Source organism: Amblyomma mixtum, chromosome 8 (genome assembly GCF_055824585.1).
Source record: "Amblyomma mixtum isolate Tamu chromosome 8, ASM5582458v1, whole genome shotgun sequence".
Lineage (NCBI taxonomy): Eukaryota > Metazoa > Arthropoda > Arachnida > Ixodida > Ixodidae > Amblyomma > Amblyomma mixtum.
The window spans coordinates 73,079,437-73,104,966 of NC_143019.1; the positions used below are offsets into that span (position 1 = coordinate 73,079,437).

Sequence of the window (25,530 nt, forward strand, 5' to 3'; positions counted from 1 at the left end):
TCTGGGCAGCCTTGATGATGAAATAGACTTGCGAAAGATAATACCAAGGTACTTGCTACACCATTCGGCATATCTTTTTAAAAACTCATTTGGAATATCATCCGGACCTGTTGATTTTTTTGGATCTAGGTTCAGCAGAAGATTGAAAATCCCGTCATCGGTAATTCTGAGAGGTTCAATATTTAGCAGGGGCAAATTGCAGGAGTCGGGGATGATGCCGTTATCTTTAGTAAAGACTGAAAAGAAGAAATCGTTGTACATATTAGCAGTATTGGCCTTATCTTCTACAGAGAGACCGGACTGCACCGTTTTATGGCCACGAAAATGGCTCCAAAACCTGTGTGGATTATTTCTCAAAAAACTTGGGAAAGTTACGTTGAAGTAGTAGTCTTTCGCTTGTCTCGTGACCTGTTTGAGCTTTTCAACGGCACTGCTTAATTTAGATTTCCTCAAATGACTACCACCTTTGGTCTTGATAGCTTTGCGTAACCTCTTTACATGACGCTGCGCGTGAATGACGTCTCTAGTGATCCAAGGGTTATTTTTAGCGATGCGTTTGATCTTGAGCGGGACAAAGTTAGTCATACAGTACTGTACAGCACGTTTAAAGATAAGCCATGTAGCGTCTATGTTTGTAGATCTATCTGATGCGCTCTCGGCAAAGCTGTCGAATTCATGGGCGAGATAAGTTAGGATAGCTGCGTCGTCTGCCTTTGCAAAGTTTTTTATGGTGGTGGTTGGACAGTGGCATGTCATGGTGCATTGTAGCGGTAATTCACAAACTGGGATTTTATGGTCTGAGATGCCTTCGATGACGTGGGTTGCAACACGATGGACGGGGAAATGTTCACTGATTAAAATCAAATCAAGAATGTTTTTTGTTGAGCCTTGTACGCGTGTAGGATCGAGAACTATTTGATGGAGGTTAAAGTTTATCATTAAATTAATTACAGCGTCGGAGATAATTGAAGTGTGATGCATGGTAGTCCAGTCGACATCTGGTAGGTTAAAATCGCCCATTAGAATGATTCGCGAGTTACAACAGTATTGCTGGAGGAAATCTTGAATTACCGATATGCATTCGTGTCCAGAAGAAGGGCTCCTGTAGAAGCTGCCAATTATAATGTTAGTGTTGTTGCAAATAACTTTGCAGAAAACAGCTTCAGCGCCGGTTACTTCAGGAAGCATGACAAATGGGATGCGCTTTTGTATCATAAGTGCCACGCCACCACCGCGGGAGGCGCGATCCTTTCTGACAAGTTCGTAGTTCGGTGGAACAATTTCATCGTCGCTGACATCTTGGGAGAGCCAGGTTTCAGTAATCGCAACTATATCTGGTTCGTGCTCAAGCAGAACAGTCTCTAGGGATTCGACTTTATTTATAACGCTTCTCGCATTGCTATTGATAACCGTTAATTCTTTGACCGTGCTCCCCGTCGAGTCATTGGTGGGCTTAGATCGGTAGAGTTTTTTTCCAGAGGTGGTTGTTTGGTCTTCCCATCATGTTCCTTCAGAGGTACTCGATTATTCTTCTCATAGTCCCAGACATATGCACGGCCGTTGATGAATAACTTGTCGAAGGCCAAGGACACCTTTTCTTTTCTTTCGCGTTCTTCTTTGGCGCTCGCCCAAAGATTTTTCCTGATTTCACGAATTCTGGGGGAAAAATCTTCGCCAATACAGAATCTTGTGTCCTTAAGCTTCCGACCGTTCTTCAATATGGCTGTCTTCTGTCTCGAATCTAATAGTTTAAAGATAACCGGGCGGATCTTGTTGCTCTCTGGTCGTCCTAATCTATGAATTCGTTCGATGGCGACCTGGTCAAGACCCAGAGTATCTTGAATAATTTTTGTGTTAACAGCCTGCTCTAGAGTTTCGCTGTTCTCTTCATCCTCCTCTTCTAAGCCATACACTATTAGATTCGATCTTCTGCTCCGGTTTTCCAAATCGTCAATCTGTCTTTCTAGTGTATCAATAATTTTAGTCATGCGGGAAACTTCATTCTGGCAAGACGTAATCTTGGTTTCTAACACTGACAATGCATCCAGTTTCTTATCTATTTCTGTGAGTCGTTTTTCTTTTATGTCTTTTATGTCGCAAGCAATGTCCTTTAGTTGTTTTGCAATCTGCGCAAGTTCAGGGCCAGGGTTAGTTTCCACATCACCTCCTAAAAGCAACAATTTTCCAAGAAACACTGCAGTATCGTGCACTATACTCTGAAGCTGCGGGCACGGCAGCACTAGTAGAAAGCGGTCATCTGAACGGTAACAATTTCCAAATTCTTTTCTTACCTGCACAATGAAGGCAAAATGATTATTCCACCGCATGCCGGTAGTGCCGCCGTGCCCAGTGACATCGTGATGTTCGGGGAGGCAGTATATACTGTTGATCTGCGGTGGCGCTGGTAGCGATCTGTGCGTGCAGTGGTCCGCGCATGTGCCCGGTGACGATCGGTGTAGCCAGTTAACATCCAGATGCGGTGTCAGCGCGTCTCGCACGTGGAACTTGGCGGTGGTGATTCCGCGATCGAAGGCATTTTCCTCGGGCAAGTGGCTGATGCTGGCGCTGGTCGGAGGCAGCGCTCCGATGACCATCTGCACAATGAAGGCAAAATGATTATTCCACCGCATGCCGGTAGTGCCGCCGTGCCCAGTGACGGATTTCTTTCCGGATACACAGCCAGTGAACCGACAGTGGTTCAGGGGGCAAGGTACTACATCAGAAATAACTCGAACGCCGTGGTGGTCCACCCATCGACGACACCTTAAAGCGGGCCGCAAGTGGGGATAAACGGAGACTCCCGTCTGCTGCAGTGTCTATTCTAGTTCACTGTACCGCCGGCAAAGGACGGTGAAAAAGTTTGGTTTGGTTTATTGGAGTTTAATGTCCCAAAGCGACTCAGGCTATGAGGGACGCCGTAGTGAAGAGCTCCGGAAATTTCGACCACCTGGGGTTCTTTAAAGTGCACAGACAACAGAGAGTACACGGGCCTCTTGAATTTCGCCTCCATCGAAATTCGACCGCTGCGGCCGGGATCGAACCCGCGTCTTTCGGGTCAGCAGCCGAGCGCCGTAACCACTGAGCCACTGAGCGGGGCGCTGAAAAAGTGATCAGACTGTGACGGAGCCTGTAAAGTTGTTAGAACCACAGAGTTAATCGTATGGCTGTTTATTGAGCAATTCTTAATACAGGAAAGAATCAAGGCCACACAAACCAAATGTCAAGCCTTGAATAATCTAGCGTACTTCAATCATTCTGTAGTAGAACGATATAACACTAAGGTTAAAACGAGAACAGAAAAAAAGAAGAAAAATATTTTGTGAAATCTGCCGCTGGTGGCAACAGTGCGGCCCTGAGATTTGAAAACGCCAGAAAATGCCTCCGTGGTGATGAAACATACAGGGGCAGACTGATTTTGTCGATGTGTGCTTGACCACGCCCAACCTTGCACAGGCATTCAGTGGCGAAATCAAACTGTGGTAATCTCCAGTGCTATATAAAACAGCAAAAAAAGGCGGTACTGTTCAAGGTAAGTTGTTTGTTTGTACTTAGGGCACCATCAAGAGCATTTTTGTGACAAACAAGTCACCAACAAGTTTATGAAATTTAACGTGTGTCTGGGGTTGCTGTTGAGGCTTTCAATGTTCGCATCTGGACGTTAAATTTAACGGGGGTAATGAATAGTACAAAGGACTCTCGGGTGGTACAGGAGCTCGGCCACGCGCCTTGGCAACAACGCTGGTCATACTGCAAATTCTGCGCAGTTCTACAGTGTATACTTTCCTGAACAGACCTTATCCAAGTGACCCTGTTCATTTCGTGCGTGCTTTAGACCATCTCCCGCCTACACTAGGTATAGAAGTCTTTCTCCTCCAAATTTCTCCACGACCATCAGAGCAAGCGTATCCATTGATGAGCTATTTGTCCAGCAGAAACTGGTAAAAGTGACTGCTCACGTGCACTTTTTAAGTTCTTAGCGTATCGAACGTCTTGGTATGTAACTATGACCACCTGATTTAGCGGTGCAGTAAGAATGAGCCGTAAGAATGAATCGTTTATGCAAAACTGCTTAGCATAAATTATGTAAAATTGAAAAAAATAAGTGATTTTGAGCACCAGACCAGTGAAAATCGTGGATTCTTCCCAGTCAGTACGCAGTGCGATGCAGGCATGCACGAATCGCCTTACACTAAAAAAAAAAAAAAAGAAACACAAACATATACGTATAGGTTGGTCTCCTCAGCACACGGCTGTGCTAGTGTTAAACTGCCTCCAAATGTTTCACGCTGGAAATTTGGCAATCATAAAAGTGGGTATGTTTGCTATTCTCAAATACTATAACTTTAAAACCACAACCTTATGTGATCAGAATAACACGTTCAAGTAAAAATTTGCGTCAATCGAAACGTAACTCCAGGCAGAAAGCTTGACGCTTCATGACTTGCGTAACGTTATGCGGCAGCGTGCCAAAAATATTTCAATAAAATATTCAATTAAACAAATGGGATTTTCTCCTGGAGCGCCTAACGAGGCGTTTTCTCACGGCAAACCCACGACGGCAGCTCGACGGACCCTATGCCAATCATCAGGCTCATGATGTCGAAGGTGTCATCCTTTGCCAACACGCTACCGGCTCCCACGGAAGAGATGAATGACACGAACTCCTCCAGAGTCAGGGCCAGAAATCTCAGCTTGGGCAAGAAAGGAGCGATGACGGTCTTGATATCCGCGGGCTTTCCAGTAGTGGCGCTCCTCTGGCAGTAGTCTTGGGCCCATCGGTGAACGGCAAGGAGGACACAGATCTCAGGAACGTTCGTCACCTGCGGTTGAGGTGTGTGCAACGCTTAGAGATGTTGGTTTGGTTGGTTTGGTTTATGGGGTTTAACGTCCCAAAGCGACTCAGGCTATGAGAGACGCCGTAGTGGAGGGCTCCGGAAATTTCGACCACCCGGGGTTCTTTAACGTGCACTGACATCGCACAGTACACGGGCCTCTATAATTTCTCCTCCAAAGAAATTCAACCGCCGCGGCCGGGATCGAACCCGCGTCGTTCGGGTCAGCAGCCGAGCACCATAACCACTGAGTCACCGCGGCGGCGCTTAGAGATGTCATCACGGCAACGTGCAGAAGCTTAAGAAGATGCGATGTAGCATTGATAGGATGTGATGAGCTCTCGAATTAACCTACATTTGAACAGAGACCAAAAAAAGCTTATGAGTGGGAAACACATAGGCGACTTAACAGCAAGAGGGAAAGATGAGGGTAACAAGACGTCGCTGCAGAACCGATATTTCGATTAACCGAGGATAATGACCTTAGCATTCAAGCGATAACCTTGCAAAAATCTTCGGGCCTTCTTGATCACATTCTTAAAGAAGAAAATGAGATAAGATTTGAAGCTGCTCTACCCCAAATATTCCAAAGGATCCCCCAAAATTTGGAAGAAGCCCACCGCAGAATATAGAATAAGGTGGATTACTTGGCAGATTAAGTGAATTAGTAGGCAGGCTAAGGTGGAAGAGTGGGTCGAGTTGGTATAATCCCATATGATAATCCAAGGGAAGGTACTTGAATATTATAGTCCTCAGATTTGATAATTTGGTGGTGCTGATGACGTCACAACCCCCTCCACCAATAAGAGAATTTTGTTAAGGAGACACCCGGTGGTTTTGCAAGAGGCCAACCCAAATGATATCGCATTAATATCATTGCGGATTGTGCACTAGAAGTGGAGGGCAAGACAGCTAAGCGAGACACCGGCAAGGTCTCTCGGGAGGCGAACGGTCTGATGAAAGCCTTGAGCCCTGTCGAGAGCATAGAGCTAGTAAAACTGTCAGAGCTAATCTATAAGCCTAAGGTAACCGACATGAGGAAGTGCAGTATGGAAAGAATTGAACACGCTCTAAAGCACAGAGGTATATATTCACAAAAGCAGCCAAGATAAAACTAGGCATAGACAAAAATCAGATGCATGCAGTAAGAGTCAGGAATGTCGGTGTCATTAGCAATATGGATAAGATTGTTAAAGAAGTCGATGTATCCTACACATAGCTGGACTGCAGGAAAAATAATCAGGTTGCCACTGAGATAGGCTGTAGTGCAGAGGTAATGCGTATTCCGGGGGCAACTAAAGAATTGTAGAAAGGCTTACAGGCAATGCAAAGGTGATCATCGCCAGAGGAAGACCAGGTAACTGCAGGTTTGTTAAGGACGGTGGCGACATTGTGCTAGAGATACTAGCTACCTTGTATACGCAACGTCTCATGACCTCAAGCTCAGCAGACGCCTGGACTAGCAGTAAAATTATCTTAATCTACAAGAAATGGGATCTCAAGGACTTGAGAAATTGTAGATCGATGCACAGGATTAACTATGCCCAAAGCTTCATCCTTCTGGCTGATCTCACCACCTTTCCGTTTCTAAGCCTTATTTCATTCAATGAAGTTTTTTGGCGCCTTGGTGCTCCGTCTAACAGAACAACCTAGGCCCATGTTAAAGAACACCCCTTGCCTTGTCCAGGACGTAGTGTACTGTCTGCTCATGACAGTCGGTGAAGGCATCCGACAACAGCACCTCCTCAGCTTTCTCCTTCAGCAGAACGTCAACCACGTCGTCGATGCTTCCACCGTCGCTCAACATTAGGCAGTCGATGACCCGACACACTTGTTTGGCTTTCAAGTTGGCCTTGATGTAGAGTGTACAAGCAAGCTCCAGCTCCGGGACCAAGTATTTCCCTGCAGCGGCTCTTGTGTAGATCGCTTCCTCAACACTGCTGATGATGGGTTTTCCCCTGTAGAGATACCTGCAAGAAAAAATGTGAATATGCGTTCACGTAACTTGAAACGAGCTTCAGTGTCAGCTCTTAATACGGTAATGTTGTGTAAGGTAATCATAATGGCCATGTATGTATATTTTTTGCAAGAGGTGTCCCCCGAGGATTTCCTGTGGAACCCTGTTACAGGACAGTTGTCCTGTAACAGGGTTCCACAGGACACCCCTGTCGTTCCAAATCCCTGGGGGTAAACAGATTCTTGTTCTTCATCCTGCAGGACTATGGAGGTTCAGTGGCGCCGTTATATGCCTTGTTGCATGGTTCGCAACTACACTTTGTGGCTGGATACCTTTGACAAAGGCCAAGTGTACGGAGGTCAGTCATGTTACCTGCGCCTCTTAATTAACGTCAGGCTTATTTTGTCTTGCGATAAGAGGCAATACTATCAAACAAAGTTCTACAACATTTTTCAAAAGAAACTGTAAAGAGTAACAATTTACCCTATGAAGGTTAAAGGGTCAGTCTACTCAATTTTATCGACCATATTTTCTTTGCGGCAACCGATAGCTCTTTACTCAAATTACCGTTTAGCCAGCTGTGGTGCCAAGGAGTGCGGTAGAACATTTTAAAATAGAATTTATTAATGTGACAACACATCTGTATGAGATGGTAGTCTCATCGGGCAACCATCTGGATTTCCGCCGCGCGGCGACAAACATGGCGGCGCCCGTCAAAGCCGGACCTCTCGCTTCGGACTGAATTCTCGTTGTTGCTGCCTTTTTCAGTGCGTTCACTGGCCATAAATGGAGCGCCTGTCTTTCGCTTCGTCCCATCTCGCCTCTAAGAAAACATATAAGGGATAAATTTGCTTTATTTTAATAATTAGAGTGACGATTCTGCCGCTCCTAGGCTTAAGTGGAGAGTCGGTTTGTTTACAGCAATGGTTCCCGTCCTGATGACCAGATGGCGCCACTATAGGCTGAGTTTATTTTTGCGTCTCGGCTAGCATACGCTGAACTAAAAGTGGGAATGTGCCTGCGTTTTGCGTACGTGTAACTATAAATATTCATGTGATTTACAGAAAAAGCGAGCAGTACGCCTTCTGCAGTTTACTAGAACAAAACGTGTGTTTCTCTGACATTGCGGCATACAAATGGTACGTAGTATATTCACTTATGCTTCTACAAAAAAAGACTACCACTTTCTTGAACAAAATGAACGTTTGGGGTCGCCACCATGCTTTTTTACGCGACTTTTAACGCCGAAATAAAATATAAATTCCTGCCTAAACCGGGCGCAGACCCCTCGTTATTGATGTTATAGGGTGCCAACTACCAGAATATGCCATTATTTATACACTCATCTCGGTGAGTAGACTGACCCTTTAAGCCCGAAATGCGAAGCACGATTTATGTATATTTTTGTGTCAGTAGCAGAACAAGAATAGAAGCAGGTGGAGACTGCCTTGATGTTTTATAAAGCGGGTTATCATTACTCGTTCACCGAACGACTAAAACATGCTGTTGCCATAGCAGCTGCAGGGAAGTGTAATATAGGGCACTACAACGTTGTACAACCAATTTAATTTATGTGAAAAGTCCTAGATGCTGATCAGTAAAAATGAGGCATCAAGGCGATTGAACCGCTCACCGCATCATGCCGTTGACAAGGATGCGATGAGGACACATGTATTTGAGTTTTGTCTAAAACGAACATGAAATTTTGATCCATTCTCATTGAAACGGTGTTCAATTATGGTTCATTAGCGTCACATTTGTAACTAATGAGTCGTTGAAGAGAACAAAAATTTCCAAACTGTTTTTACAGCCAATTTCCCGAACACTGTCCAGCCGTCTGAATGGCAGTGCCCTCGTCGATATTTGTTTATATTGTTTGTTACCCGAGCTAACGAATAGAAATAAACATCACTTTTTTTATATTTAGGTCATTGCTCACAATATCCCGTAATTTGTATAGAAATACTCGAGTTCAAACAGACACGTACAAGCGCTAAAAAACACGGACAGAGAAGAGACTTGGACAACACGAGCGCTTACTTTCAACTGAAGGTTTATTGATACAGAAGCACAATTTTATACAGCTTGCTGCATGACGTCAAACTGATAGCCCTGCCGACATCACGTGGCTGCTCCCAAAAACATTATTTCCTTTTTAGTCAGTGTGACAGATGGTGCGCTGACGCAGGATGAACCGGCTTTTGTAATCAAATCTGCCTCTATTATCTCTCTCACATCCTGACAACTATGTTTCGACACAATCTTGCATGCGCTGAAGACAGGTTTACATGGTTTCTTATTCTTTACAGCACAATCATGACAATGTTCTAAAAGATTACCGTCTCTATAATTGCCTACCTTCCTCCTGTGTTCCAGTAATCTTTCGTTCAGACATCGGCCAGTTTGACCGATGTACCTAGAGCCACACGATAGAGGAATGTCATAGACCACACCAGAAACACATGCTACAAAAGGATCCCGGTGCTTGATACCGCATGGTTCTTTAGGCTTTAGAAAAGGATTAGTCAACTTGACTAGTTTTTGTCACAAGTCGCAAGTCACAAAACATGTCACAAGTCTGCTTTAAAGGGCACACGCACGGGTGATGAAAACTTGTTGCAAACAATCCGGGTTATGGGGAGTAGCAGTGAAAAAGTGCTATAAATTTGTTCACATATTATCCCACAGGCGACAAAACCCCTTTTCATTCTCTATTCCCGTTAATCCACATCGACCCCCTCCCCTAACACTTATTTGAAGTGCCCCATAGAAACATGGCAGGGATTATAGCCTCCTGAATCCAGCAGAGCTTTGCACTTCTGACGAAAAAAAAAGTCGAGTGAAGTGTAATAGACCTACTTGAGTAAACCGTAGAAGCCGTCAGGGTGAAGGTCTTCGATCACCACAGTGGCTTTTTCAGCGAGCGGGCCGTAAAACATAGCACCGAACACTTCGTTCTTCATTGCCAGTAATTGTCGGTGGCCCTTGAACGTCTTCGAGACATGATACTTCTCTGACTTCACGTTGAAGTCCACGTCGGCGTACTGCCCAGTTTCCAGGAACTTCTTGAAATTCAACTGCCCATCACCGTGCATGTCGGGAACATGAAAGACAGCAGAAAATGTGTGTCTTCTTCAAGAGCAAACTTGAACAAAACAGGGTTACTGTGATTTGGGAACTTTACAGAAACTATATCCTTTCCTAAAGGCTTCTTGTTATTTATATCTTTTATCTTAATTATTCCTGCAAAACGTACAGTCCCGGACAAGAGTTTGTGGGAGCAAGCTCACAGAAAAAAAATTAGGCAGTGTTTAACCACGGTTATACCCAAAGGTCAAGAGATAGCATCTTGGTCCCGGCCGGAGCCAAATTCGGAAGTTGCCACCGTGTCGGGCATGCTCAATTATGGTCTTACATCCCAGAAAACCAAAAACCTCTCAGAGACGTCTAGCTAGACATCTCTGAAAGGTTTTTGGTTTGCTGGGATGGTTTTTGTTCGGGCCAAGGTCAAATTGCGGGGGAGGCAAGGGACAAATTTTGGCAATAGCCTGGTCGAAATTCGGATGTCACCACTGTGCCGCGGGCATGCTCAATTATGGTTGGATATCGATTTTCGTCCAAATCGGCCGAGGTCAAATATCAGGGGTGTAGGGGGGAGGGGCGAAATTTTGGAACTAACCTCGGTCAAATTTGTAGATGACTGTCGCAAGAGGCGCCCGTGTGCTGTGCGACGTCAGTGCACGTTAAAAATCCCCAGGTGGTCGAAATTATTCCGGAGACCTCACTACGGCACCTCTTTCTCTCTTTCTTCTTTCACTCCTACCTTCATCCCTTCCCTTACGGCGCGGTTCACGTGTCCACCGATATATGTGAGACAATTACTGCGCCATTTCCTTTCCTCAAAAACCAATTTACCAATTTACTGTCGTGATGCCGATAGTGGAATTAGTCATGCGATCGATTTTGGTCCCAACCTAAAAAATATGCCCAGGCTTAGCTTGGTTAAGCCATGAATGCGTTGCATATTGCGCGGTCTTTTTGCGTGAGGTATTGCTTGGCGACACTCGATTTTATCAGCAGCTTTTCCTACGTGACGGACGGACGGACGGACGGACGGGTGGGTGGGTGGGTGAGTGGGTGGGTGGGTGGGTGGGTGGATGGATGGATGGATGGATAGGAGCGCCCCCTTTGAAATGGGGCGGTGGCAACCGCCACCATGCTCAGCCGTCCTTTTTATTCTTTTGTCTTCTCTTTTTTTCCTTTTTTTATTTTCTTTTCTTTTTTCACGCGGTTTGGTGACGTCACATCACCACTTGACGTGACGTCACCAAACCATGTGACGTCACGTCACGTGGTTTGGTAGCTGCCCGGCCGCGCCCAAGGGCTGAACTGAGTGATTGCAATATGCTACGCATAAAAAGTCAAGTTTCGCGGGTGGGCCAAATTTAGGAGTGGCCCGAGTCAATTTTGGAGACTACCATCGTATGGAGCATATTCCATTAGCCTGGACATCAATTTTGGTCCAAACCGATGACGGTCAAATTTCGGGGGTGGCAAATTTAGGGGGCAAATTTAGATACCCACTTGTCTAACCTACACCACCTCACCCGTGGCACTCCTCAAGGTGGTGTTCTCTCTCCTACCCTTTTCAATCTCGCTATGGCCCCTCTCGCCTCCCAGCTAGCTGAAATTCCCGACCTGCATCATATATTTTACGCAGATGACATCACTCTCTGGTGTTCATCTGGCTCTCCCGGTCACGTACAGGACACCCTGCAACGTGGCCTAGATCTCATCGACTCCTTTCTCACCACCGCTGGCCTCTCTCCTGCTCCTGAGAAATCCGAGCTTCTCCTTCTCAACCATTCCTCCTACCAGCGCTCACACAACCACTTCGTCTCTCTCCACCTTTCTGGCTCTCCCATTCCTGTCGTCACACAGTGCAAAGTTCTTGGCTTCCCTTTGCATGAACAGCCGCCGCGGTGGCTCAGTGGCTATGGTGCTCGGCTGCTGGCCCGAAAGACGCGGGTTCGAACCCGGTCGCGGCGGCTGAATTTCGATGAAGGCGAAATTCTAGAGGCCCGTGTACTGTGCGATGTCAGTCCACGTTAAAGAACCCCAGGTGGTCGAAATTTCCGGAGCCCTTCAGTACGGCGTCCCTCATAGTCTGAGTTGCTTTGGGACGTTAAACCCCATAAACCAAACCAAAATTCATCAAGAATGAAAATTCATGAATGAAAACTCAAGAGTGAAAATTCATCAAGAATCAATTTTTATGGGTATCATTCATCAAGAATGAGTGAAAATGAATGAATGAATGAAAATTCGAAAATGAAAATTCATTAAGAATAAATTTTTATGAGTATCTTGAAAATTCATTCTTGATGAATTACGCAAAAACGAAAGCTGTTCTGCCATGCCCTAAATCAACACCATGTAATGTCTGCATCGATTTCCGTGTAAAAGTGATTATCTAATTGCACTTTCTTATGTCATTAAATCGCGCGTTATTTTGTTCCAATAGTTGATGCTATGGGGCCACCTTGCTGGTTACTTACTAAGATGTTGACACTTGCTACCAACCCCTCAAAATCGCTTAGTCTAAAAGCACTTCGCTCACATTTGCGTTATACCATGCAGGAAGCTAACAATCACCGGAACCAAGGAGCGCAGGCGATGTTTTTTTTTGTTTACATTTGTGGCGTTGATCAATAAGAAATTAATAGTTAATTATTTATGTCGGTTAAAAGTAATTCATCAGAAAGCAGATGAAAAGAAAAAACAACCACATGCCAATGGTGGGATGCGAACCCAGCAACGCGGTGCCCCGGAAGGGAAATCCTGAAGTCATGGGTCCGGATCCCACCCGTGGCATGTGGTACTCTGCTCTTCTGCTTACTGATCCCACCATTTCCCACGAATATTTGTTCTACTACACAATGTTTGGAAGCCTGCCTCCAGTGGAAACTTCCCCCAAGAACGAGAACTCTACATTTCGTCTGGCCACAGTGTCGACGGTCCTGTGCTCTGCGGTGAAGAGGCGCAGAGAAACGACACAACTTACGGTGCGACAGTTCAACTCCCAAATTTTTTTTTCTCCTTTTAAACAGAAATTACCTCGATTAAGAAGGGTGAGGTGGCGTTCCTGGGCCAGACAATGGAGGAGGCGGCCGGGTTTGAGGGTTTGTGGGTAGCCCCAGAGTGTGTGAGGGGCATTAAAGTCACCACCAAAGAGGAGATGGGAGGTAGAAGAAAGAGAGTGAAGGAATTTGCACAGAGCAGAGAATAAAGAGGAAGTGACAGGGGGGTTGTAAAAACACAAAAGGACGAGTGAGATGCGGGAAGAAGGGTGGTAATAAACCACACCAACTAAATATTTAAGGAACGCCACCTCACCCTTCTTAATACTCCTCGCTCTCCTACTCGAACGGGCACTGCCTCACAACGCCCTACGACACCCGACCTCACTTTCTCTCGGGGTTCACTTTCCTTTCACTGGCAGGTGACAGCCGAAACTCTTCTGAGTGACCACTTTCTCATCCATATCACCACCTCTCTCTCCCACATCCCTCGCTGTCATCCGATTATTCACACTGACTGGCATGCTTTTCGTACTAATCTCGCCTCCGACTCCTTTCAATCCTACGACGACTGGACGTCACGCATCTCTGCAGCGCTCACGTCCAGTAGCCGTCGCGTTCGCTCTCGTTACCCAATCCAAGACCCAGATCCTCACCTTCTCCGTTTATGGCGTCGCCGTAAGCGTCTTCAACGCTCCTTTCCTCCCAACCACACAATGCCCAACTTTCCTCCCGGATCACTGCTTTGCGGGCCGAGATCGTCGCCCACTGCGCCTCCCTCGAGCACTCTCGTTGGAGTGCTCTTTGTGATGGCCTTGATTCTGCATTGCACTCGCGATCCGCATGGTCTCTCTTTAAACCCCTCCTTGGCACTAAGCCTGCCCTTGCTCCCACTCTAGCTAAAGCCCTCACTCAGGGGACTCCCTCCGAAGTTTTTGATCAACTCGCCTCTCTCTACCTCCCGCCCCCTCTGGCACCCTCCTACCCGGTGTACTCGGGTGGACCTAACCCCGATCTGGACCAATGCTTCACTCTCCGGGAGCTCGAATCTGCTCTGGCTGCTAATTCTACACGCTCGGCTCCCGGTGAGGATGCCATTACATACACCACACTTCGCAACCTTCCTGACTGCGCCAAAGAATTCCTCCTTCAAACCTACAATGAGGCCTGGGAGAGCGGCTGCTTGCCGAGCTCCTGGACATCCTCCCTTATTTCTATGATTCCAAAACCGGGCAAACCTCCCTCTCTCTCTAACCTCCGCCCAATCTCCCTGACGTCGTGCGTTAGTAAGACCCTTGAGCGAATGGCTCTGACTCGCCTCTCTGATTTTCTTGAGGCACGGGAGTTCTTCCCCCATTCTCTCATTGGCTTCCGACGCCGCGTCTGTGCACAGGACATGTTTCTGATTCTCCAGCAAACGTTCCTGTCCTCTACACCTACTCAAATTTACGCACTTGTGACCGTCGATGTTCGCAAGGCCTTTGACGGTGTTTGTCACGATCACGTCCTTTCTCAACTCGCCTCTTTGGATTGTGGCTCCCGCATGTACTCCTATATCCGCTCATTCCTCTCTAAACGTGTGGCTCGCTTTCGAGTAGATACCCACTTGTCTAACCCACACCACCTCACCCGCGGCACTCCTCAAGGTGCTGTTCTCTCTCCTACCCTTTTCAATCTCGCTATTGCCCCTCTCGCCTCCCAGCTAGCTGAAATTCCCGACCTGCATCATATATTTTACGCCGATGACATCACTCTCTGGTGTTCATCTGGCTCTCCCGGTCGCGTGTTCGCCAAATGCAGCCGGTACAACCAGCGATGACAGCGCCGCCCACCGGCAGGTAGCAGCCACATTAAGGCTGGTTATAAATATTCATTCAGAACGACGGCTTGACATCGCCGCTATGGCGCTAGAGGACAACTTTGTTTCCTGGATAGCGGCCACACACACACTCGCCAGTATGGTGATTGCACATACATCGATGCGCCTGGTAATCTTGCTGCTTTCTTCGACTATTATCGAAAGCTGTTTGGTAGTTGCGATGATCCAAATCAGGGTTCCGATTACAGTTCCTTACTCGGAAACTTCCCTCGACTAGACGATGAGAAGTGTGCGATAGTGAAGGGATCTATCACTTTGGATGAAATTCAATCAGCAATTTCTGCCCTGCAGAGCCAGAAATCTCCTGGACCAGATGGTATTACTAGCGAATTCTATAAAACTTTTTCGCCTTGCCTAGTGCCTGTTTTGATGGAAGTTTTCCAAGCATCTTATGATGTGGGTGTCCTGCCTCCCACTTTCTATTCTGGGCACACAATATTAATTCCCAAAAGCAAAGATACTAATCGGTTGAAAACTGTTGAGGGATATCGTCCAATTTCCCTCTGCAATGTTGATTACAAAATTTTTGCCAAGGTTCTGAGCAGTCGTCTGCAGCTCGTCATTATGGACTTGATAGGTTCGCATCAGGTCTGTGGTATTAGAGGCCGTAGTATTCAAACACATATCCATATTGCACGTTCAGTATTAGAGACAATATCAGATGAGACAGGCCAAGTTGCTCTGATTCAAATTGACTTGGCGAAGGCTTTTGATAAAGTTCGGCACGATTTCTTGTTCGCGGTCTTGGAGTATGCAAATATTGGTGACGTCTTGCTCAAAGGCATAAGGCTGTGCTATAAGAACTCCTATACAAGGGTTATTGTTAATCAGGAGCTAACGAAACCAATACCACTAGAAGCATCTGTTCGTCAAGGATGTCCACTGTCTCCATTGTTGTTTGCCCTATATCTGGAACCCCTCTGTCTCAGTATAATTAACAGCGTAGCTATCCGCGGTTTCTCTCTGGCTCGATGTGAAGTTAAAGTTTTAGCCTATGCTGATGATGTTGCCCTCTTTTGTTCTGACAAAAAGAGTGTACTTGAGGCTCTAAACTTGACTAAACAGTTCTGTGATGTATCAGGCGCGGCTCTTAATTTAGAGAAATCCAAAGGCTTTTGGTTGGGTTATTGGGGAACTAGGCCAAGCCAGTTCGGTGGCATATGCTGGGACAGTAGCCCTCTTGAGTACCTAGGCGTTCCGCTGCACCAAGTTCGCAACAGTACAGCCTACTGGGATTCACAAACTGTAACTCTACGGCGGCAAACACAGGCTTGGATGGGTAGGGAACTCTCAGTGTTTGCGAGGGCACAGGTCTGTAACATATTTTTGTTTGCAAAGCTCGCGTATGTCCTTCAAGTCCTGCATTGTGCGAGGAGGAAGGTGCAAGCAATACACAGAATATTTGCAACATTCGTTTGGCGCTCTCAATGGGAGCCCATGAGCCGTGACAACTTGTTCCTTCCCTTAGAGGGTGGTGGAGTGGGTCTTGTTCACCTGTTCGTGCATCAACTTGTTTCCCGTTTTTTCTTTTTAAAATCGGCAAACCACCCGTTTCTGGTAGCTGTGCTCATTAGGCGGCTTAGTTTTCATTTGCCTTACTTATTCGCACCGACTGTGCAGGCTCGTGAGGGGACTTTGTGGGGATTCCTCAAGGAGGTTGCTGACACTTTCAATTTCCTCACTGTGCGCTTCTCTTTAGATTACCTGTATAGCCTCTCGAGAAAACAGATGACCCAGGCTCTCACTGAGTCTTTGTTCCCTACACCATTGTATCGGCAGCCTTATCTGGGGTCTTTGGACATCAGTGTTCTAAAGCGTGTTAGGCGGATGTGTATTCAGGCAGCCGCTAAAACGTTCTTTTTCAAACTACACACAGCGACGCTGCCTGTCAAGACATTTCTTAATGACAAGGGGATGTTTGTACCTTGGAATGTGAATTGCCGTCTGTGTAACGTGCCTGAGACAATTGATCATTGTTTTATCCTGTGCCGTGATGCCATGTTTTTTTGGGACATACTACAACGAACTCTCAAGAAGGACATTGAAATTACACCGTACACTATTAGATTTCTGCCTGTTGACAAAAACTCTGTTGTGCCTTATGATCTGTTTATGTTGATGGGACTATTCAGTCTTTGGAAAAGCCGTATGATGGACAGACATGCCGAGCCACCAAGATCGTCCAAATCTGTGTTTCGAGAACAGTGTGCTTTGGTGAGGAGTGTATATGCTGCACGCGAAGAACCTCCAAGCTGGCTGCCGTGCCTAGATGCATGTGTGTGCCTCCCTGGATTTTGATGTTTTTATGGGGCTGCAGTGCTGAGTTAGGGCAATGGCGGGCTCCTATTAATCAGCCCGGCAACTTGAGACGCGATCCAGTCTGATTGAAGTTTTCCTCCTTTCTACGGATGTTCTTCCATGCAATAAAGAAAAAAAAAAAAGCCGCTATGGCGCAGTGGATTAGAGGCACGTGTTGCGTATGGAAGGTCGGCAGTTCGACTCCGCTCTCTGTACTGTAAATTTATTGTTTTTTTTTAATTTCATTTTTTCCATTCTTCCCCTTTTAGGTCGCAAATCGTGATGCATAGTGGCATATAACGCCGTTTAAGAGTATTTATTATACCTTTTAGGTAAGCCGTTGTGGCAATCTTCAGTCACCGTGATCAATTCACCGTGGTTTCAAGCCTTGTGGCTGTACAGGCTGCAGTTGGCGAATCCTCCCGGTCACGTACAGGAGACCCTGCAACGTGACCTAGATCTCATCGACTCCTTTCTCAACACCGCTGGCCTCTATCCTGCTCCTGAGAAATCCGAGCTTCTCCTTCTCAACCATTCCTCCTACCAGCGCTCACACAACCACTTCGTCTCTCTCCACCTTTCTGGCTCTCCCATTCCTGTCGTCAGACAGTGCAAAGTTCTTGGCTTCCCTTTGCATGCGGCTAAGAATGTGCAATTCCTTCACCGCGCTGTCACCACCTGCCACTCTATAACTCACCTCCTGCGGCGCGTGGTCACTCGACGCTCAGGCCTCCACGAGGCTCACGCGTGCCGAGTTGCCCACGCGCTGGCCCTCAACAAGGTCTTGTACTTTGCACCCTACGCTTCCTTCACTCAGACTCAACTTAACGCTCTCGAGACTGCCCTTGTGGGCCTCTACAAGGCAGCTCTCAACCTCCCTATCACTACCTCTACCACTAAGCTCTTTGCCACAGGCCTCTTCCATCCTCTTCGTTCTCTTCTCAGTCTCCATCGTGACTCACAGCTTGCCCGGCTTTCCCTTACCCGTCAGCGTCAGTGGTTTTTGACTCAAGCGGGTATCTCGCCCATTCCAATCTCCCCGTTTACCTCTCCTATTCCCACCCCCGCCCCCAATCTTCGTATCCTTCCCCTCCCAACCAACATGTCCCCCGTCCTGCACGCCGGACGTCGTCATGCGGCCGCACAGCACCATTCCCCTCTCTTTGACACCCAGGGTGTAGCTTACACGGATGCCTCCTTCGTGGCTCCTCGAGGTTCCTGCGGCTACGCCCTGTACCATCCACACCTCCCTGCTCCTGAAACCCACACCAGCGGGCCGTATCTACACCCTCCAGACGCATTGTCCCTCGAGGTCCTCGCCATTGCGCATGCCCTCCAGTCATTTTCCCTCCTTCCCTCTCTCCAAGAGTACACAGTCTATTCGGACTCACAAGCCGCTATACACCACATACAGAAACGCACCCTGACCCCTTCTCTCCAACAGGAGGTCGAACGAGCGGTCTCCGCGCTGCAGCCTTCCATCGTTTTCCTCCGCTGGGTCCCTGGGCATTCAGGGATTGACGGCAATGAGCTGGCCCATCAGCTCGCCCGCGACACACTTTTCCGGGCACCGTTGATCCCCTGGCCCAAGCCCTCGGAGGACGGTGGGCGACTCACCCTTCGCCGCACCATAAAAGAGGTCTACCTTGAGCTCCGCCTCGACAAACGAATTTACCCTCCCCCTCATCCATCACTCACGGTGCCGGAGTCTCGCCTTCTTCGGCACATTCAGATGAATGCAGTTATTACCCCGTCCCGCCTCTTCCTCTATCGCTATCGATCGGACCCTTCCTGTCCCAACTGCCCCTGTATCTATGCGGACCTGGCCCATTGCCTCTTCTATTGCCCGGCTGCTCAGCAGTCGGGTTCCTTCCCCCCACCCTCTCTATCCATCACCACCTGGCTCGACTGGCTTGGCGCTGAAGGGGAAGAAGAACAGCGGCTTCTGGTCGCCCAGGCGGTCGAAATGCTCGGCCTGTAAATTATGGTCGATTAAGTCTTTTACTACTACTACTACTACTACTACTACCTCGATTAAAACTTCAGAATTGAAAGACAATGCACTGTTCTACTAAACCGGTCATCGTTTGTATTTTCACTTGAACAACGTCCGGGTGAAATAAACTGGCGCTTATGGTTAGAAACGCACTTTTCTGCAACTTCAGTATTTTAGTTCACTTCGACGTATTAAGTTCCATCACGCGCAAAATTTTTTTTTACGTAATAGACATCTAGGGAAGCAAGATGGCCATTCCTTAATTTCCTAGAGAAAGTTCATATTTAAAAGAAATGAAATTCTAAAAAAAAAGTTGTCGAAAAATTGCAGACTCTAAAGCTCCGCCTTAAGAGTATGACGCAATCGCATAATGAATTCCCACATATACAGAATGTCGTTTTCTACTTTAGATTCATAGATCCCTGGGAGTCCATATACCGCTTCTCCACGGCGCAGTGGTGCAGCGGTTAAGAGATGCGCCATTGCCCAGTGGTGGGCCTTGTGCGATACAGGTTGATCCTCATGAGCGACCAATCACAAATTGAACTGCCACCTGCCATGGCGGGCAGTTTTCTCACTATCCAGTGAGTAGGACTTGTCAAGCTGCTATCGCAGCTTTTTGCCTCGCCTCCCCCATCTTTGATGGAAATAAACGAAATATATAGGTTGTGATGACGCCATAAGGTCACGTGACCTAGGCCTTTTCTAGGTTGCACTCCGGGGACCACCTGCCAGAGCCATGCCCGTGATTATTCGCTCACAATGCCAACGCCGGATTCTCTGCGTAACGGGGCATTTAACGCTGTTGCGTTAATATTTACACCTTTGCACCGTCCAAAAAAATACATGATCTCAATCATATGGAAAGCCATAATCTGTGCAGATGTAATTTGGATTTTTTTGTAGATTATTTTTCATTTCATTTTCATTTATTGTACCCCTCAGGGCCAGAAGCATTACAGAGGGGGAGTGGCAAAACACATGAATAAGGTTACAAAATACAGGAAAGAGACAAATTTAAATAACACCTGACTATACAGTGCTAGCTATAGCTTCGCGGAACATGTGTATAATTATTGATATCGGCAATACCTATGGGAAGGTGATTCCAGTCACGCGAAGTACGCAGCAAAATAACTGGGAAAAATATCTGGTATTAGAAGAAACTAAACCGACTTTATGATTATAGTCAGTACGATGGGATACATAAAATGTCTGTGGAATAAGGCGATCGCGCAGTACAGGATGATGGTACAACTTGTGAAATAAAGCGATACGAGACACTTTTCGACGAAGCGACAGCGATGGGAGAGAAAGGCTAGACTTCATAGTAGTTACACTTGCAGTGCAATTGTAATTAGTGAGGATGAAACGCGCAGTTATTCTGAACCATCTCAAGAGCAGTAATATGACTGTCATAAGGAGGGTCCCAGAGTGATGATGCAGTAGTAGTAGTAAAGACTTTTAATCGACCATAATTTACAGGCCGAGCATTTCGACCGCCTGGGCGACCAGAAGCCGCTGTTCTTCTTCCCCTTCAGCGCCAAGCCAGTCGAGCCAGGTGGTGATGGATAGAGAGGGTGGGGGGAAGGAACCCGACTGCTGAGCAGCCGGGCAATAGAAGAGGCAATGGGCCAGGTCCGCATAGATACAGGGGCAGTTGGGACAGGTCCGATCGATAGCGATAGAGGAAGAGGCGGGACGGGGTGATAACTGCATTCATCTGAATGTGCCGAAGAAGGCGAGACTCCGGCACCGTGAGTGATGGATGAGGGGGAGGGTAAAGGCGTTTGTCGAGGCGGAGCTCAAGGTAGACCTCTTTTATGGTGCGGCGAAGGGTGAGTCTCCCACCGTCCTCCGAGGGCTTGGGCCAGGGGATCAACGGTGCCCGGAAAAGTGTGTCGCGGGCGAGCTGATGGGCCAGCTCATTGCCGTCAATCCCTGAATGCCCAGGGACCCAGCGGAGGAAAACGATGGAAGGCTGCAGTGCGGAGACCGCTCGTTCGACCTCCTGTTGGAGAGAAGGGGTCAGGGTGCGTTTCTGTATGTGGTGTATAGCGGCTTGTGAGTCCGAATAGACTGTGTACTCTTGGAGAAAGGGAAGGAGGGAAAATGACTGGAGGGCATGCGCAATGGCGAGGACCTCGAGGGACAATGCGTCTGGAGGGTGTAGATACGTCCCGCTGGTGTGGGTATCAGGAGCAGGGAGGTGTGGATGGTACAGGGCGTAGCCGCAGGAACCTCGAGGAGCCACGAAGGAGGCATCCGTGTAAGCTACACCCTGGGTATCAAAGAGAGGGGAATGGTGCTGTGCGGCCGCATGACGACGTCCGGCGTGCAGGACGGGGGACATGTTGGTCGGGAGCGGAAGGATACGAAGATTGGGGGCGGGGGTGGGAATAGGAGAGGTAAACGGGGAGATTGGAATGGGCGAGATACCCGCTTGAGTCAATAACCACTGACCCTGACGGGTAAGGGAAAGCCGGGCAAGCTGCGAGTCACGATGGAGACTGAGAAGAGAACGAAGAGGATGGAAGAGGCCTGTGGCAAAGAGATTAGTGGTAGAGGTAGTGATAGGGAGGTTGAGAGCTGCCTTGTAGAGGCCCACAAGGGCAGTCTCGAGAGCGTTAAGTTGAGTCTGAGTGAAGGAAGCGTAGGGTGCAAAGTACAAGACCTTGTTGAGGGCCAGCGCGTGGGCAACTCGGCACGCGTGAGCCTCGTGGAGACCTGAGCGTCGAGTGACCACGCGCCGCCGGAGGTGAGTTACAGAGTGGCAGGTGGTGACAGCGCGGTGAAGGGATTGCACATTCTTAGCCGCATGCAAAGGTTTGGTTTGGTTTATGGGGTTTAACGTCCCAAAGCGACTAAGGCTATGAGAGACGCCGTAGTGGAGGGCTCCGGAAATTTCGACCACCTGGGGTTCTTTAACGTGCACTGACATCGCACAGTACACGGGCCTCGAATTTCTCCTCCAAAGAAATTCAGCCGCCGCGACCGGGTTCGAACCCGCGTCTTTCGGGCCAGCAGCCGAGCACCATAGCCACTGAGCCACCGCGGCGGCTGTTCATGCAAAGGGAAGCCAAGAACTTTGCACTGTGTGACGACAGGAATGGGAGAGCCAGAAAGGTGGAGAGAGACGAAGTGGTTGTGTGAGCGCTGGTAGGAGGAATGGTTGAGAAGGAGAAGCTCGGATTTCTCAGGAGCAGGAGAGAGGCCAGCGGTGGTGAGAAAGGAGTCGATGAGATCTAGGCCACGTTGCAGGGTGTCCTGTACGTGACCGGGAGAGCCAGATGAACACCAGAGAGTGATGTCATCTGCGTAAAATATATGATGCAGGTCGGGAATTTCAGCTAGCTGGGAGGCGAGAGGGGCCATAGCGAGATTGAAAAGGGTAGGAGAGAGAACAGCACCTTGAGGAGTGCCACGGGTGAGGTGGTGTGGGTTAGACAAGTGGGTATCTACTCGAAAGCGAGCCACACGTTTAGAGAGGAATGAGCGGATATAGGAGTACATGCGGGAGCCACAATCCAAAGAGGCGAGTTGAGAAAGGATGTGATCGTGGCAAACACCGTCAAAGGCCTTGCGAACATCGACGGTCACAAGTGCGTAAATTTCAGTAGGTGTAGGGGACAGGAACGTTTGCTGGAGAATCAGAAACATGTCCTGTGCACAGACGTGGCGTCGGAAGCCAATGAGAAAATGGGGGAAGAACTCCCGTGCCTCAAGAAAATCAGAGAGGCGAGTCAGAGCCATTCGCTCAATGGTCTTACCAACGCACGACGTCAGGGAGATTGGGCGGAGGTTAGAGAGAGAGAGAGGTTTGCCCGGTTTTGGAATCATAGAAATAAGGGAGGATGTCCAGGAGCTCGGCAAGCAGCCGCTCTCCCAGGCATCATTGTAGGTTTGAAGGAGGAATTCTTTGGCGCAGTCAGGAAGGTTGCGAAGTGTGGTGTATGTAATGGCATCCTCACCGGGAGCCGAGCGTGTAGAATTAGCAGCCAGAGCAGATTCGAGCTCCCGGAGAGTGAAGCATTGGTCCAGATAGGGGTTAGGTCCACCCGAGTACACCGGGTAGGAGGGTGCCAGAGGGGGCGGGAGGTAGAGAGAGGCGAGTTGATCAAAAACTTCGGAGGGAGTCCCCTGAGTGAGCGCTTTAGCTAGAGTGGGAGCAAGGGCAGGCTTAGTGCCAAGGAGGGATTTAAAGAGAGACCATGCGGATCGCGAGTGCAATGCAGAATCAAGGCCATCACAAAGAGCACTCCAACGAGAGTGCTCGAGGGAGGCGCAGTGGGCGACGATCTCGGCCCGCAAAGCAGTGATCCGGGAGGAAAGTTGGGCATTGTGTGGTTGGGAGCGAAAGGAGCGTTGAAGACGTTTACGGCGACGCCATAAACGGAGAAGGTGAGGATCTGGGTCTTGGATTGGGTAACGAGAGCGAACGCGACGGCTACTGGACGTGAGCGCTGCAGAGATGCGCGACGTCCAGTCGTCGTAGGATTGAGAGGAGTCGGAGGCGAGATTAGTGCGAAAAGCATGCCAGTCAGTGTGAATAATCGGATGACAGCGAGGGATGTGGGAGAGAGGTGGTGATATGGATGAGAAAGTGGTCACTTAGAAGAGTTTCGGCTGTCACCTGCCAGTGAAAGGAACGTGAACCCCGAGAGAAAGTGAGGTCGGGTGTCGTAGGGCGTTGTGAGGCAGTGCCCGCTCGAGTAGGAGAGCCAGGAGTATTAAGAAGGGTGAGGTGGCGTTCCTGGGCCGGACAATGGAGGAGGCGGCCGGGTTTGAGGGTTTGTGGGTAGCCCCAGAGTGTGTGAGAGGCATTAAAGTCACCACCAAAGAGGAGATGGGAGGTAGAAGAAAGAGAGTGAAGGAATTTGCCCAGAGCAGAGAATAAAGAGGAAGTGACAGGGGGGTTGTAAAAAGACAAAAGGACGAGTGAGATGCGGGAAGAAGGGTGGTAATAAACCACACCAACTAAATATTTAAGGAGGGTGGAGGGGATGTCAATTTGCTCTACGAGCACGTCACTGCGTACATAAATAGACGCAAGTGGTGTGGCCGTAGTGGCATGGTAGGCGCGGTAGCCTGGGACGTTGCGGGCCGTACTCCAGTTTGGAACGGTGCTTGCTTTCACGCCTTTTCGAAACGTTAAAAAATACTGAGCTCACCTCGCGAAGAAATTTTTTCGGCAAAAATATTTTAGCTCTGGTTTCGGCACGTTGCGATAATTTTCCAGGATTTTTTTTAACAAATCGGAGAAGGTCGATCGCAATGTCTTGAACATTTTTTGTGGATTGACCACAAAGCGTTCACCATTGGCAGAGTTTAAATAGGGTCATCGCTCCAAGGAGCCAGGCCCGGTGAGGGGGGGGGGGGAGGGTGTGAAGTGGGAAGGGTGAATCCTGTCCATGCATGATGGCTGCTAAAGGGGATTAACCGCGGTTGACCTGCAAAACTGCGAAGTCATCCCTGGATTCTTAGCGTCCATTAAGTGCTAATAATTTAGTACAGTTTGAAATATACACGTTTCCAATAGGAAATGTTGAAAGTGCACACTCACAGCAAACATGGTTGGGCACCTCGTGAAAGGTTACTTCTTGCAGCACGCGTTGAAGCTGAGTGACCCTGCGATAGCCAAAAGTAGTTTCTAGAGCACAAAGCAGACGCACACTCTAGTAATGACACTCAAGCAACTGGAAACCAAAGAAGAAAAAAAAATTGGCATGGTTTAGCTTTGGTTAAACCGGGTAAATTGCATAAGCAGTGGTGTCCACGTTCTCCTGGCGATTCTTCGGCGCATTGCGCCGTCCCTGAGCAGTCAGGTGTTGAGATTCATCGGTGACCGAAGACATCGCGATATGCGAGAGAGATACATTTCCTTTCCTCAAAAACAAATTTCCCGTCGAGCAAGGCGCAGAGCCGAATGGGCGATGGCATTCTGTGGACTCCCTGACAGCGTTTCAAGACGCTGTCGCGTTCCACTCGTAGAGGCGATGTTAAGGCTTTCGCCTCACCGCGCTTTAGGTCAACATAGTGCCCCCCCCCCTGAATTTTATTGCGAAAGCAACACTGCTAGCACTTTTCTGCCGTCAGTGGAGGTCGTTCCTTCGCTCACGTGACAGCGTGACGTCACGACCAGAGGAGAGCAGGGGCCCCAACCAACACCACCTAGAAGACCCCAACTCGTCTGTTCGGCCGTACTCGTTCCTTCGCTCGGCGCGGCGGCTACCACGTGACGGCCTCCTCGGCCCGCCGCGTGAGGGCGCTCGCTAGGAGAGGATACACGGGGCGCCGCAGGCGCGCTCCGCTTAGTCATGTCTGAGGAGTTGTACAAGGCTTCGCTGGAGCGACGTGCTGCGCGCAAACGCCGGCGCCGTGCCGAGGAGACATGAAGAAAGGCAAGAGCGGTTGGCTAAGCAACGCGCCCATGCCGCAGAACGGCGAGCCCGGCGGCGTTCTACAAGTTCTTTCTTTCAGTCGCAACA

At 48.5% G+C, this 25,530-nt stretch overlaps 3 protein-coding genes across 5 annotated transcripts in view; all 3 read right to left on the minus strand.

The window, feature by feature from the left end:
• Positions 1-6,678, minus strand: part of LOC149332992 (BTB/POZ domain-containing protein 6-like) — a 32,646-nt gene extending 25,968 nt beyond the window's left edge. The window contains exon 1 of the mRNA XM_089558525.1: positions 6,664-6,678. The gene's annotated coding sequence lies outside the window, so the exon portion shown is untranslated. The remainder of the gene's footprint in view (positions 1-6,663) is intronic.
• On the minus strand, positions 1,413-2,646 carry LOC149332993 (uncharacterized). The gene has a single exon (XM_089557609.1). It carries the CDS (start codon positions 2,628-2,630, stop codon positions 1,413-1,415), a length of 1,218 nt encoding a protein of 405 aa, XP_089413735.1. The 5' UTR covers positions 2,631-2,646.
• Positions 3,131-25,204, minus strand: LOC149332994 (BTB/POZ domain-containing protein 6-like). Of its 3 annotated transcripts, XM_089558527.1 has the most exons (5): positions 25,161-25,204; positions 24,606-24,670; positions 9,649-9,866; positions 6,511-6,802; positions 3,131-4,820 (listed from the first exon to the last, which is right to left on the minus strand). In XM_089558527.1, the coding sequence occupies exons 2-5, from the start codon at positions 24,612-24,614 to the stop codon at positions 4,524-4,526; spliced, it is 816 nt and encodes a 271-aa protein (XP_089414653.1). In that variant the 5' UTR covers positions 24,615-24,670; positions 25,161-25,204; the 3' UTR covers positions 3,131-4,523. The 3 variants fall into 3 exon arrangements, with proteins under 3 accessions (XP_089414653.1, XP_089414654.1, XP_089414652.1); XM_089558528.1 differs by lacking the exon at positions 25,161-25,204 and having other exon boundaries at positions 9,649-9,854; positions 24,606-24,933; XM_089558526.1 differs by lacking the exon at positions 25,161-25,204 and having other exon boundaries at positions 24,606-24,933.
• Positions 25,205-25,530: the final 326 nt, after the last annotated feature.